The 12,921-nt window shown below is 39.6% G+C and overlaps 1 protein-coding gene across 1 annotated transcript; it reads left to right on the plus strand.

Annotated features, from left to right (window-relative positions):
• Window positions 1-2,975: 2,975 nt before the first annotated feature.
• Window positions 2,976-9,956, plus strand: snx4 (sorting nexin 4). Its single transcript, XM_030112528.1, has 14 exons — window positions 2,976-3,119; window positions 3,775-3,899; window positions 4,273-4,414; window positions 4,528-4,677; window positions 5,024-5,071; window positions 5,479-5,534; window positions 5,764-5,836; window positions 6,217-6,278; window positions 7,180-7,245; window positions 7,337-7,426; window positions 7,841-7,940; window positions 9,042-9,187; window positions 9,438-9,552; window positions 9,678-9,956. The coding sequence occupies exons 1-14, from the start codon at window positions 3,030-3,032 to the stop codon at window positions 9,723-9,725; spliced, it is 1,311 nt and encodes a 436-aa protein (XP_029968388.1). The 5' UTR covers window positions 2,976-3,029; the 3' UTR covers window positions 9,726-9,956.
• The last annotated feature ends 2,965 nt before the right edge of the window (window positions 9,957-12,921 follow it).

The following is a 12,921-nucleotide window of genomic DNA, read 5'->3' on the forward strand; positions in this document are numbered from 1 at the left end:
GCCGAATATAAAACATTCTATAGAACAAACAGACAAACAAACGTGCGTCGTGTTGATCCTGTTTGTAGCGTAACGTTCAGCAGCAGCTCCTGACAGAGTTGTCAAATGGCCAATTATAGTCGCCCATATAGGCCTGGAGGTGAATGTGTCCATGCATGTCTGAATGTGTGCACATGTGTGCGGACAGGAAGTGGCGGTTGCTGGTTTGAGGTCTGAGGCAGGAAAGAATGGTAACTATGCTGTTGCTGCGACAACGGCTGGTCAGAGTGTAAGCTTTGGGTTTCCTGACACGCTGCAGCCTGAAACCACATCCCATCATCCATCCATCCATCCATCCATCCATCCATCCATCTGTCCATCCATGCCAGGTGCCCCTGTGCCATTCGGTATCTCGCAATTAATTCACAACCTTTTTTTTTTGTGTGTGTCAGATTTTTTCACATTATGGTTCTTCCTCTTTTTTGTCCACCCACATCCCATAACACTCCAACACCCCACTCCATGCCCAGTGGGATCCGTATAAAATGCTTCCTTACTGAATGCTGCTCCACCCTTCCCTTTAAACATTAAACACTGCACAACAGTGTGACCACAGGAACTAAAAGGCCGTGTTTCTGCGCTGTTTACTAGCCTGAGGCACACCGCATCCCTCTCATTTAGATCTGAGCCCACAACCATCTACAAAATAGGAGAAAGACTAAATGATATCACCACATTGAGGAAATTCATTGTGCATGCTATCTATTTCACATTTTAGCTGCTAACCCAAATACTACTGCACCACCACCTCAAATAATAAAGCAATTATCACAAAAGCCACCATTCTCTCTTGTGCCAAATGAACATGTATCATGAAGTTTTTACCTTCCTGAAGGACCAGTATGAAACAGATTGTCTGCTATTGTGTTATGTAGTTGATATTTCATTATTTAATAACTAAATATTTATGTATTGAAAGAAGCATATTGAAAGTGAATGCAGCGCACATTTCAACTGTCATATGCCTTCCAAAATCAAATCAAACCTAAAATGAAGCACTCGGGGGTAAAATAATTGGAAATGTGATACCCAATTCCACCAGCAGATGTCAGTCTTGACAAAGAAAAGTGTGTAAGCTCAAACTCGTGCCAACCCGGGGTAATGAGTTCAAAGGAAACCAGCAGAGCTTCATGGGAACTTTTTACCGTTTCTTTTGTTTGTTCCGGTTTGTTTTTTGGAACTTTTTCGTGTGGTTTGCTTTAAATGTGCGTCAGGTTTCATTGTCATCATGACGGAAAATCCTTTTCATTCTGTAACGATTTCACATTGCGTCTGTAATGATGTTAGTGTCAGGAGCTATTGTTGACCCACGGACAAACTGCTCAGTAAAAATTGGATGAAAGGTACACCTTTTTAAAATACAAGTACAGAAAACCAATGGAAAACTAAGTTCTAATATAAAAGAAAAAAAAGTTTTCAGAAACAGGTAAAAAGGTCACAAAACAACTGGTGATTATGGCCTCCTGTTCAAAAAGAAAAACATCTGTTCTGATTAAATGCTTAAAAACTGGAGTAAAGTGCCTTTCTGTGGAGTTTGCATATTCCCCAGGTGTGGTTGCTCTGGTTTCTTTCCACAGATCTGAAACATTCACGTGTAGGTTCATTGTTAATGTGTTCAAAGTTCATGGGTGACAAGAACAAAGGTGTGAGTGTGTCTGTATGGCTGGCTCTGTGTTTGTCCCGTTGCGGACTGTGACCTGTTCACTGCCTTCACCCTTATCCCAGTGGGATTAGCCAGTACATTTGGATAAAGCAGCATCGATGATGAATTGGACTTCATACAATTGTTCCTCTGTTTTAATGCGTTTGCTGGATGATGACCGATTTTCTGCTGAGACCAGTTTGAGGAATCGGCACCCTTCAATTAGATAAAGGAAGAAGAAGATTGTTAAATCTAAGAGCTAATTTGCTAACTTGAAATATTTGGATTTGTGTGGAACAAAATTGAATGTATATCCAATATTGTTGGCGTAAACTGTCAGAAAACTAACTTTTCTGATCAATTTTGAGCTGCAACTGTGAACAAGTAATATAAATTAATTTATTTGTGATTGGTTTTATGATACACTTCAAGAGACTTACTTTTAAATTCTTCATCAATGACATCAAAAATACAAGAAGGTCGCTTACCTTTTGGTAGCTTTATTTAATTTTATTATTCATCTTCCAAAACTGCTTCATCCTGTGCAGGGTCATGGGACACTGGAGCCAATCCCAGGCGTAATCCGGGAGGAATCTGAAGTATGGCAGAGACCCACACACACGGGAAGAAAGTGCAAACTCCACTCCTCTTCACTTAACCCAATTTTCTTCTTGTGAAGTGAAAGCGCTAACCACTGCTCTACTCTGTGGCCAATAATTTTACTATATCAAAATTTTTCATTTTAAGTTTGAGATCATTTTATTTTAATTTATTATTTGTGATTTGATTATTTTCATGAATATAATCTAATTTAATTCCATGCCGTTTGATTTACTTTATTTTATTGCATTTTAATTTATATTTTGACTTTTGATTTAAATTGTTTTAACTTAATTTCATTAAGACTTGATTATATTTATTTTATTTGGTTCTATTTGTAATTCTGCCTTTTGATTAAATTGATTATATTTGGATTAATAATTAAAAAAAAATACATTTTATGAAAGTTTTTATGATGTTACTTTGACTTTTCTTTTCTTATTTTATTTGCTTTCATCCAAAGCCATTTGATTGACTTTTTTGTGTTTTTATTGATTATTAATTTTGAAATTTTGTGATTTGGTACAACAAAAAATTTTATTCAATTACATTTCATTGCATTCCATTGTAATATCACGTGTTATTTAAGGTATTTCACTTCATTTTAACTCCATGTTTGTGATTTTAAATAGTTTTATATCTGCTTGAGGATTCCAGCTGTTGCTGTGCCTGGTTGGCGCATGCGCAGATTCAAATCCTCAGCTCAGCTGACATCAGCTCCACACACACACAAACACTCATAGGAACTATGGCAGACTCTGGAAGTAGCGAAGAAGTAGCGGTGATCGGTAACACCGATCTCACCTCAACGGAATCAGAAAACAACTTCATAAACACGGTATATGTCCCGCGGGAGACGTGTTTGAACATGTGAAAGCTTGTTTCGGCGGTAGAAGGCTTCCTATCGTCGGCCTGACGTTAGCGAGGTGGAAACGGCCACAGATAGCAACACCGACACTTTTTAGCCGTTTCACAAAGGCTGTCGCAGTATTGTGGGCTTTGCTGTGACTTCTCTTGTTAAATGTGCCCGCAGAGTCTGACATTTAACGTTTAAGTAGCGACATTATCCAAAGTTTTTGTCGCAGTTAGTGTAGAAACTAGTTTGTAAACTTTAGTCCAAACATTAGCCAGCTAATTAGCAGGTCCTGAAGCTAAAGCCAGATTCTGCTTCCTGTAAAGAATCGTCAGTTTTGCAGAGGTTTTTTTTTCCTAAACAATCAGCGTTGTAGGATATGAGAAGGGACAAAGTCTAGATATTGTGGCAGTGATTTTCCCTGATTGCATGTGGTTGTGTTGAACCACTGTCACGATTTCTTCAGCGGCTAAACAGAGGCATCAGTGATATGTTTTCATTCATTCATCTTAACCCTTCAAGTCAAATATAATCCTTTTTTTCCTACACATTCTTGCTTTTTCCTGTAGTTGTCAGATAACTCATCACTTTTATCGATGCTCACCATGTTTTTGTCACATTCTTACTCTGATCTTCTCAGATGATGGAAAAAGAGACGGCTCTGTTGAGAAAAATGGAGATAAATGTGGCAGAGGCAGAGAAGAGAACGGGGAAGAACACGGTTAATATGCAAGAAACATACACTGTCTACCTCATTGAAACACGGTAAGAAATGGAAATTGAGCATCTGCCTTCTTTTGCCTTTATTCCCCATATTTGTAAATAGATACATTAGAAAAAAAATTTCAGGTAAAGCTGCTGCTGTTAGCAGTAAATGGAAAGTGGTTTTTGTATTGATTGTACTTTAACCTCATATAAATGACAATTCATACAAAAAAGCTGAAGTCCATTGGCAGACACTGAACATAATAAAACCTCATCACATGAATAGATTGCTTCATCACCTTGTTACCTTTTAGACTTCCCCTGTAAAATCACGTCGGTTCATTTTATTTGTTGTTCAGCTGGCTTTGAATAGGAGTGCTGTACGTCTGTAAAACGTGTAAAAGGATGTCTGTTTCCATCCCTCTGCGTGCAGACCGGCTGAAACGGTCCCAGAGGGAGGAACACCAGCTGCACCTGACACATTGTGGAGACGCTACAGTGAGTTTGAGCTGCTCAGAACATACCTCTTGGTCACCTACCCATACATCGTTGTGCCTCCGCTGCCAGAGAAAAGGGTGAGCAACACAGACGCAGAGTGGGACAAATGCTTAAAACTAATATAAGCAATAATGTAGTTTTTACTGTAGGCAGTTGTGCTTTATTTACCCCCCGATCTTGTCTCTCGTAGGCTGAGTTTGTGTGGCACAAGCTCTCAGCCGACAACCTCGACCCGGACTTTGTTGAGAGACGGAGAGTCGGCCTGGAAAACTTCCTGTTGCGTGTTGCATCACATCCTGTCCTTTCCAATGACAAAATTTTCTTCCTCTTTCTCACAGAGGTTAGCCAGCCATCACACATTGCCTGTTTCGAGTTTACTGCTACACACAGCAGTACATATGCACATCCATGCATGTGACAGATTTCACACGATCCATAGGCTTCTACTATAGAAGAACAAAAGAGGCAATCTGTTGTTCCAAAATTTAGACACCTTTTAACAAAAAAAAGCTTGTTATTGTTGTCAAGCTGAAACCGTTGGTGCTGTTGGCTTCTTTGCTTTAATCTTAGCCTGTAGCACATTTCACTGTCGTTCAGGCCCTTTTTGTGTTTTGCAAGCGTCAGCTTGATTTTTTTGCATGTTGAGGTTGATATTCCTGTTTGTCATGTCCGTCATTTGTCCCCAGGAGAAGGGGTGGAGAGAGGCCGTTCTGGAGACGGGTTTCCAAGACAAGGTAGATTAAGATGTCTATACCCAGTGCGATCACAATCTCTGGTGCTTTTAGATTTGCTGATGAGCTGCTCCTCTGTGCACCTTTGCTGCTGTTACGTGGCGTTTGTGTGCACCACTGCCTTCGTAGTGTTTGGTTGTTTCTAGTTTATTTACATAGAGAATTGGGAGAGAAATGGCGTTCTGATTCTCCTGTATGTCACTGTCAAATAGAAAATTGACAATAAAAAACCTCAAATTGTTTTTTAACGACATTAATATTCACTCAGGATATTAATGCTACTGAGCACATCGGCCCTATTTTCTGTTATCAGATTGACTGTCAGAAGCAGTGTTTCATCAGTGTTGCTGTAGAGTGAACCTTCTTTGATATCATGTGGAAATTATTTGCTTTTATCTCCCCAATGCCAGGCTGACTCCAGGTTAAAGTCTTTGAGTGCCATGTTCAGAGTGAAAAACCCTGACAAGTAAGTGCTAAACTGAGAAACCAAGGTGATGAGTTAATTCACCACAGTGTTTATCATGATATCGTTTATAAGGGATGCTATTGAACCTCTACAATATTGATTTAAAGCTTGAGGCTATTTATATTAGGAAAATTACAATTACACAACCAAATTAAACAAAAAATAAATGGCATGTATAAATAATACATAAATTTGACTTAAGGAATTGTGCGTTTGTGGTTTTCTCCAGGCGATTCACAGCACTGAAGCAGTACAGTGATGAGATGAACACTGTCATCTCTCAGTTACTCAGAGTACGAGCGGTAAGTTTTCCCCTGTGTCCTTTGCACACTGCATGTGTGCAGTCATGCATACTTGCATTTCATTCTAAGGATTGATTAGATTGTTTTTGCATAACAAAAGGATCTCTTTTAATTACTTCTTTAAAGACACAAAAGTGTGTGTGTTTGATGTGTGTGTGTGTGCGTGTATGGCCATCTAAAAATGACAGTGTGGTAATATCAAAGCTGTGTAGGTTGATTGTCAGTGTAAATAAAAAGAATTGCGAGCTTCTCACATGAGGTGAAAATTGTTTTGAGGCAGCGTTCATATCAGATGCATCACCTGAGGGGCTCTAAACAGCGGGGCATTTAATTTAGAAGCCAGCGTGTGTTGTGGATGATTGATTTGTTTGCTTTTTTAGCGGGTAGCAGACAGACTCTACGGCGTTTACAAGGTCCACGGTAACTACGGCAGGGTTTTCAGGTGAGAAGCGCATCTTTTCCCTCACTGAGCTCACGCTTTCAAATCACAACATTACATGTAAATTGAACGTTTAAGTTACAGATAATACTGTACAACTATATTGTGGATTAGGTGACGGTACTGAGTCACTGTAGTGCTTAACAAATGGAATAATTCCATCCATCTTCTATGCCATTTTATGATAAAACACTCACATTCATACCTGAAGGTAATCTTAGGTTGCTGTCGGACTACGGGAAGAAACCAGATTACCTTAATTCACTTCAGCACATTGAGAGCATGCAAACTCCACACAGAAAGGCCCAGCCAGAAATCAAACATTGACATTGTTCCTATGATAATGGACAAACCACTACTCTACTGTGAGGATATGAAAGTTCTGCTAACACTCTAACCAAAGTAAAATCTTTAATAGGAAAAACTATTCACTTATTTCTCCAAAAAGAGCTTCCAGTATCCTCAAACCTGTGTTTAGACTGAAAGGAAGTATCCCTATAAATCCCACTGGGAGAACATGCAGACCGCACACAGGAAGGCCCTCCAGCCTGGACTTGAACCACGCTGTGAGGCCAGAATATGAAGCGTTATGCCCCCGGGGCTTTATTACCCTTGTTTTCTTTTATGGGCTTATGTTTTTTTAAACTGAATAAATAGTTAAATAGTTCATACTGTACTTTTAACAAGCCAACCAGGGAAATAAGAAACATAGCTGCTGCATGTCTTTTGTCCTAAGTCACCTCATATTTTGCAAAACTTTAACTTCAGTAGAAAAAAGTACAAATACATTGCATCACTTTTGGAGGTGTGGTGTTTTGTCCTGTTTAATTGTGAAAATCCTGTTTTGTGAGAGAGATATGGGACATTATAGATTGAAGTGTTTAATCCTGTATTATGTTTACAGTGAGTGGAGTGCGATCGAAAAAGAGATGGGAGACGGACTGCAGAGTGCGGGCCATCACATGGACACGTTAGTTGACTTTAGATTCAGTAAAACTGCTGTTCAGTCCCACGTTACTTTGTTTGCCATGAATTGTGCGACTTTCTGTGTTCTTGTCCAGGTATGCCGCGTCAATCGATGACATTTTGGAGGAGGAAGAGCACTATGCAGACCAGCTGAAGGAGTATCTCTTTTACACCGACGCTGTCCGGTGAGACTGCGTTTTGAAATAAATAAATCTGCTGGTGAAAATAGATTCAGTTTTACTCTTATCAGAATTTGCCGTCTATTTAAATAAGACACACACTGGAGCTTGTTTTTTAAATAAGCCGTTGTATGAAGAATCTTATCAAATGACTAATGAAATGTATTATTTGAAATAAATCACATTGTGATGATGAATGAATGTTTCCTTATGGACTAATATGTAGCTTATATTAAAGTTGCACATTAGCATTTATAGCCATTTAAGCTTTTGTCCCTTGAAATTTCATGCTTAGGAAAAGCTTGAATGTCACTATCTTTCTTCGACTCTTTGCCATAAACTTTGGCAACAGGATGTTTTCTACAGCGGATTGACTTTCGGTCTTGATCCAGGTTCCTCTCGATCTGTGCGTGTTTTCAGGTCGGTGTGCCGGAAACACGACTTGCTCCAGTATGAGCTGGAGATGGCGGCTCAGGACCTCGCCCACAAGAAACAGCAAAAAGAAGAGCTGGCAACCGGGGTAACGCACACAAGCTGACCCATTACCTCTCGCTTTCCGAGTCGTCTCGCTCTCTCAGGTGGTTGCAGGTTCGATTATCCTTCCCCGCTCCTCCTTCCATATGTCAAGGTGCCTTTAAGCAAGATACCGAAGCCCAAATTGCTCCCAGTAGAGAGATTGAACCAGTGGGAAAAGTGCTTTATAAGTGAAATCCATTTGCCATTTAATTGCTGTTTAATCTTCTGCACTGAATTTTCTAATTCAGAGCCACATGGGGCTGAAGCCCGCCCCGGCAGACATTGGGTAATGTCGGATTAACAATAATAATTGAAATCTACACATGTATAACAGGTCACCAGTCCGTAGAAATCACACCAGAGTCACTAATTAACCTCAAATGCATGTTTTGGGACAGTGAGGGAAGACAGACACACCAGTGGAGAATTCACACACACACACACATACACATACACATACACATACATGGCGAGAACATGTAAACACGTCACCGAAACGTCCCCAGCCGGACTCAAACGGGATATTTTCCCTGTGAGGGGAGAGGCCGAACCACTGCACCACCATGGAGCCTGTTGAAATCTTTCATTTGAAATATTCATGAAGTCTTCACATTCAGTCCTGACTGTTGTGGTTTTGCACTAAATACAGTTTGTCATTTTATTGACAAACTGTATTTAGTTTGTCATTAAAATGATTTAATTAATTTTAATTTCTTCTCATCCAGTTCTGAAAATGTGTTTAAAGTAGAAACATTTTGGGTTTTGTTTTTTTTGTTTTTTTTTACCTCCATCCATTTCTTCTTACAAAATGAAGAAATCATGCTGGCAAAACACTTCCCTTCTCTCTACCATCCCAGTCTTTTCTGCTGCTATGCCCCACCCCCACCTCTCTGGCGCCCCCCAGTGGAGCCCGTCCTCCACACTTTGAGATCAACTCCACAAACAGATACAGAGTGCATAACTTCAAATGAGCACCTGTACCGGTTTAAGATGTTCTTAATGTGAGTAAATCTAACAACAAAGAAATTTAAGATTTTATTTCTGTGTGTGTGTGTGTGTGTGTGTGTGTGTGTGTGTGTGTCTTTGTGCGTTTGTGTGAATGCAGACGGTGCGGATCTTCTCTCTGAAAGGAATGACCAGTAAGCTCTTTGGCCAGGAGACCCAGGAGCAGAGGGAGAGCAGGCTGGCGGCCCTGGAGCAGAGTATCAGGGAGGAAGAGGAAGTGGTCAAAGAGAAGAACGCCGAGTGCCGGTGAGCCCAGCCTGTCGTTTCTTCCTCCCTCAGTCACTTTTCTTTTGAAGTTTAAAGGTCAAAACCAGGTGGAGCTAACTTCAAATGCTCAACCTGGAAGTGGAAGTTCAGAAAATTAAAGACACATGTCTGTCTCCTTATAAAAAGGCTCAGCTCATAAACCAGGTTCTTCATTGTATTAGTTCTTCCTCTTCTACCTTGTTTACTGCGACTGACCGTAGTGTGCACGTATTTGTGAATGTGTCATCAGAGAGTTTGTGCGAACAGCGTGGGACGATATCGAACGCTTTAAGGAGCAGAAGGACAAAGATTTGCGTGAAGCTCTGATCAGCTACGCCATCATGCAGATCAGCATGTGTAAGAAGGTGGGACCTTCCTCCTGAGTTTTTGTTTTTGCACACATCAAGGAATGAAGTGTGTTTATGTAAGATTCCTGTCTTTTGCATTTCGAAAGTCACTCTTGTTCTCTGCCGTTCATCCGATCTTCCAGGGAATTCAGGTGTGGTCCAACGCCAAAGAGTGCTTCAACAAAATGTGAGCCACTTTCCGACCCGGCTCCGAACAGTCACTCAGATTTTACAGACTTGTTCCATCGACTGTTTGGTCTACCAAAGCCATGCGGTGGAAGGATGGGAGCCCACATATGCTGCCTACATCCTGTTTGCTCTGCGTGATTGAAGCTACTGAAAATAATTGACTCATCTGTCTTTTTCTCTCTCTCTCTCTCTCTCTCTCTCTCTCTCTCTCTCTCTCCCACTCACAGACACACTTAGGAAAAAAGTATATATATATATATAGATCTGTCCTTTTCTTTTACATTCAGTTGCCTTAACATTTCCATTTCCTTGACATTCTTTGTATGAATACACAGTTCAAGCAGGTAATCCACAACTTTCATCCTCTCACCCACACACATGACAATGCACGACGGAGATGCAGCACCAGCGCTGTGTGGTCGCTTCACAGTGGGAACAATGCAACCTGTTTACTTCCAGTATTTATTCCTTTTTCTTCCCGCACACAGCAGACGATTACTGAAGGTTTAGTCATAACGGGGCTAGCATCTTCATCGTGGGGTTAAGAAACTGAAATAAACTGTGCTTCTCTGCAAGATTTCTGAGATGTTGTACTCACAGGCAGATTTCTCACACTTGTTAAATGATTCCAAGGTTTTCACAAACGATACTGATGAGAGACCCAAGGAAAAGAATTGGGGTCAAAAATGAAACTTTGCTGGAGCAGCTTTAATTTTGAAGACCTGCCATCATTCCAAAATTTCTCAGAAAATTGCAGTCAACTTCATTTCTAAGAGTTATTTGTGTGTTTTTTTTTTTAATTCAAGTACATGATCTGCTTAGTTTTAAACTCATTTGTTAAAGTATTGAAAAAGTCCCACTCAGATTGCTTCAAAAATTATCTGATCAGCATAAAATTAAAAGAAACAAATCAGATTTGTGCAAAGAAAGAATGCACTTCATGAAGCCGCTGCACTTTTTCTCTTTTCTCACTGTCATAGTTGGCTACAATACATCACAGAGAAGTGAGTCTTTATTATTGATGACCAAAATGATGAAACCTAAGTGCATTTACAGGACAGCTCACGTAGAGAAATGCTGATGATCTTTATTGGTTTTATGCTCTGGGAGAAGAGTGATGCTGTAGTCGGTTACATCCCGCCCCATGTGGATGAATTTTTTAATTCCCTCAGAGACCAAGACCCATGATCTATCATCCAAACTGTACATTTTGAAGGCGATGCAGATCCAGCTGTTTCTTGGCTGTCAGCTTTTCCAGCTGTGACGCCGACGTTCATTTTCATGTTGATGGCCTCTGCCCTCTGTCAATGTGCCTCCTTCAATTTTGTGATGTTCGCCAATAATGTGACTTTAAAACAGCCCTCAGGTCAGTGTCAAAAATAAGAACACGTAAACCAAATTGTGGAAAATCTTTTGTTGGAACTTCAACCTTGCTGACGTCACGCACCGTTTTTCTGTCTTCTTATTGCTGAAATAATTCTGAACCAATCAAATATCTGAAAGATGTTCTTTGATCAGCAAATCCTGTAAAATTGAAGTTCAATGTATGTTTTTATAATAAATCTGTCAAATATAATCTTTGTGTTAAGACACTAATATACATTTTTTTAAAAGTGTTTACTTGCATTTTTATATGCCAAATAAAATGCAGAAGAAGCAAAAATGTCGGTCATTCTCGCTCTTTTTTTTTGTTGTTTCTGCTGGTCATATTCCATTTTGTCAGTGTTTGTTGCTGAAAGACAAAAGACCTAAATAAGCAAAGTGTAAAGGTCAAACTGTTGAAATTCGACGTGTGTTAAGTGAACACACAGCTTTACCCCTATGGGGGGGTTGTCTTTAAGCCATGTGATGGTAGGAAAATGAGATGGGTGTGTCTGTTTACACTCAGGTGATGGCTGATGGTGCCGAGATATTGGGTTCCTTCCGCTATCGTGGATGTGTCAGTTGTGTGTAATTGTTCTGAAGTATAGCACCAATGGATCGATAAACAAATCAAATTCAAATCTGAAGCTCTTTTTCTCATTTATTTTTTTAATATAGTGTGATTTTAAGTTATATTACAGCACTGGAGTAAAGTAGGGGTTTTAAGAACATTTTGAAGATCGCTCAGTGGATGTTTGGGGTAGCTTTGTTCTGTTGCAGAATGAAGAATCAGCCAATTGCACATTTCATTCCTAATACTGTATTGTGTATGATTAATTATTATTACATCGTAGTAAGTGCAATTTTGCTCCTTTTTTGTGTTCAATTTATTAATGACCCATAAGTAAGATCCTTCCATTTTAATTTATTGGCTCATGTACATAATGACAGCTAAAATTCATCTCATCTTCAAAAAAAAAAAAAACATTGTATATGCTTTTTGATATACTTTTTTTGTTTTACATTTGTATAAATCTTGAATAAAAGTTATTGCACTACATTTATTTTTGAAATCCACTTCTAGAAAAAAAAAAGACAGGTGTGTCTTCAACACCGAATGTCGCCGCCTGTCGATACACACCTGTAAAAACATCTCACTTCTGAAATCTGTTTAAGAAGAAAAAAAAAGCAAGGAAAGTGAAAAACTCCCTTTACAGAAGCACCTATGGTTTTCATGAGCTCATGGGTGGTTCTGTCAAATAGAAACCTAACATTAGTCACCAACAGAAACCTAACAGCAGATCAAAGCAGCCTTCTAAAATTCCAGTACCATCCTCAGAAACTTGATATTTGAATTAATCCAAGTAAATTACAGACTTATAAGGCTTTGAGAGAGCAGCATGGAAAAAACTGAAACTACTGCAGGTTTACGTTGTGGATTTTTTTTTCTTCTTTGTTTTTTTTTTTATCCCTGCTTATGAGTGTTTAGATCAGTGTCTATTTGCACTATTAAAACCCTTAAAGCGGCCTGATCTCAGGTCTTGTCAGCGCTGGACCCGTTGAGACTCATAGTGATCTTTAATGATAGAAAAACTCCAAATTCTGACTGTATCTGCTTTGATCTAATGACTGGTAAGTTTCACATGGAGTTTCAGGATTATTCAATTGTGGTGGAAGACCGGGGTGTGTGGAAATTCCAGGTAACATTGATGCCGTAGGCATGGCGATGACTAAAATATACATTTAAAAAAAAAATAAATCGATAAGTAAGACTTGAACTGCTAAGTGGAGGGAGCGGTGCGCACCCAGCCCCTCTGACGGCTCGCCTGTATTCGG

The sequence above is a fragment of the Salarias fasciatus genome, chromosome 16 (assembly GCF_902148845.1).
Source record: "Salarias fasciatus chromosome 16, fSalaFa1.1, whole genome shotgun sequence".
Lineage (NCBI taxonomy): Eukaryota > Metazoa > Chordata > Actinopteri > Blenniiformes > Blenniidae > Salarias > Salarias fasciatus.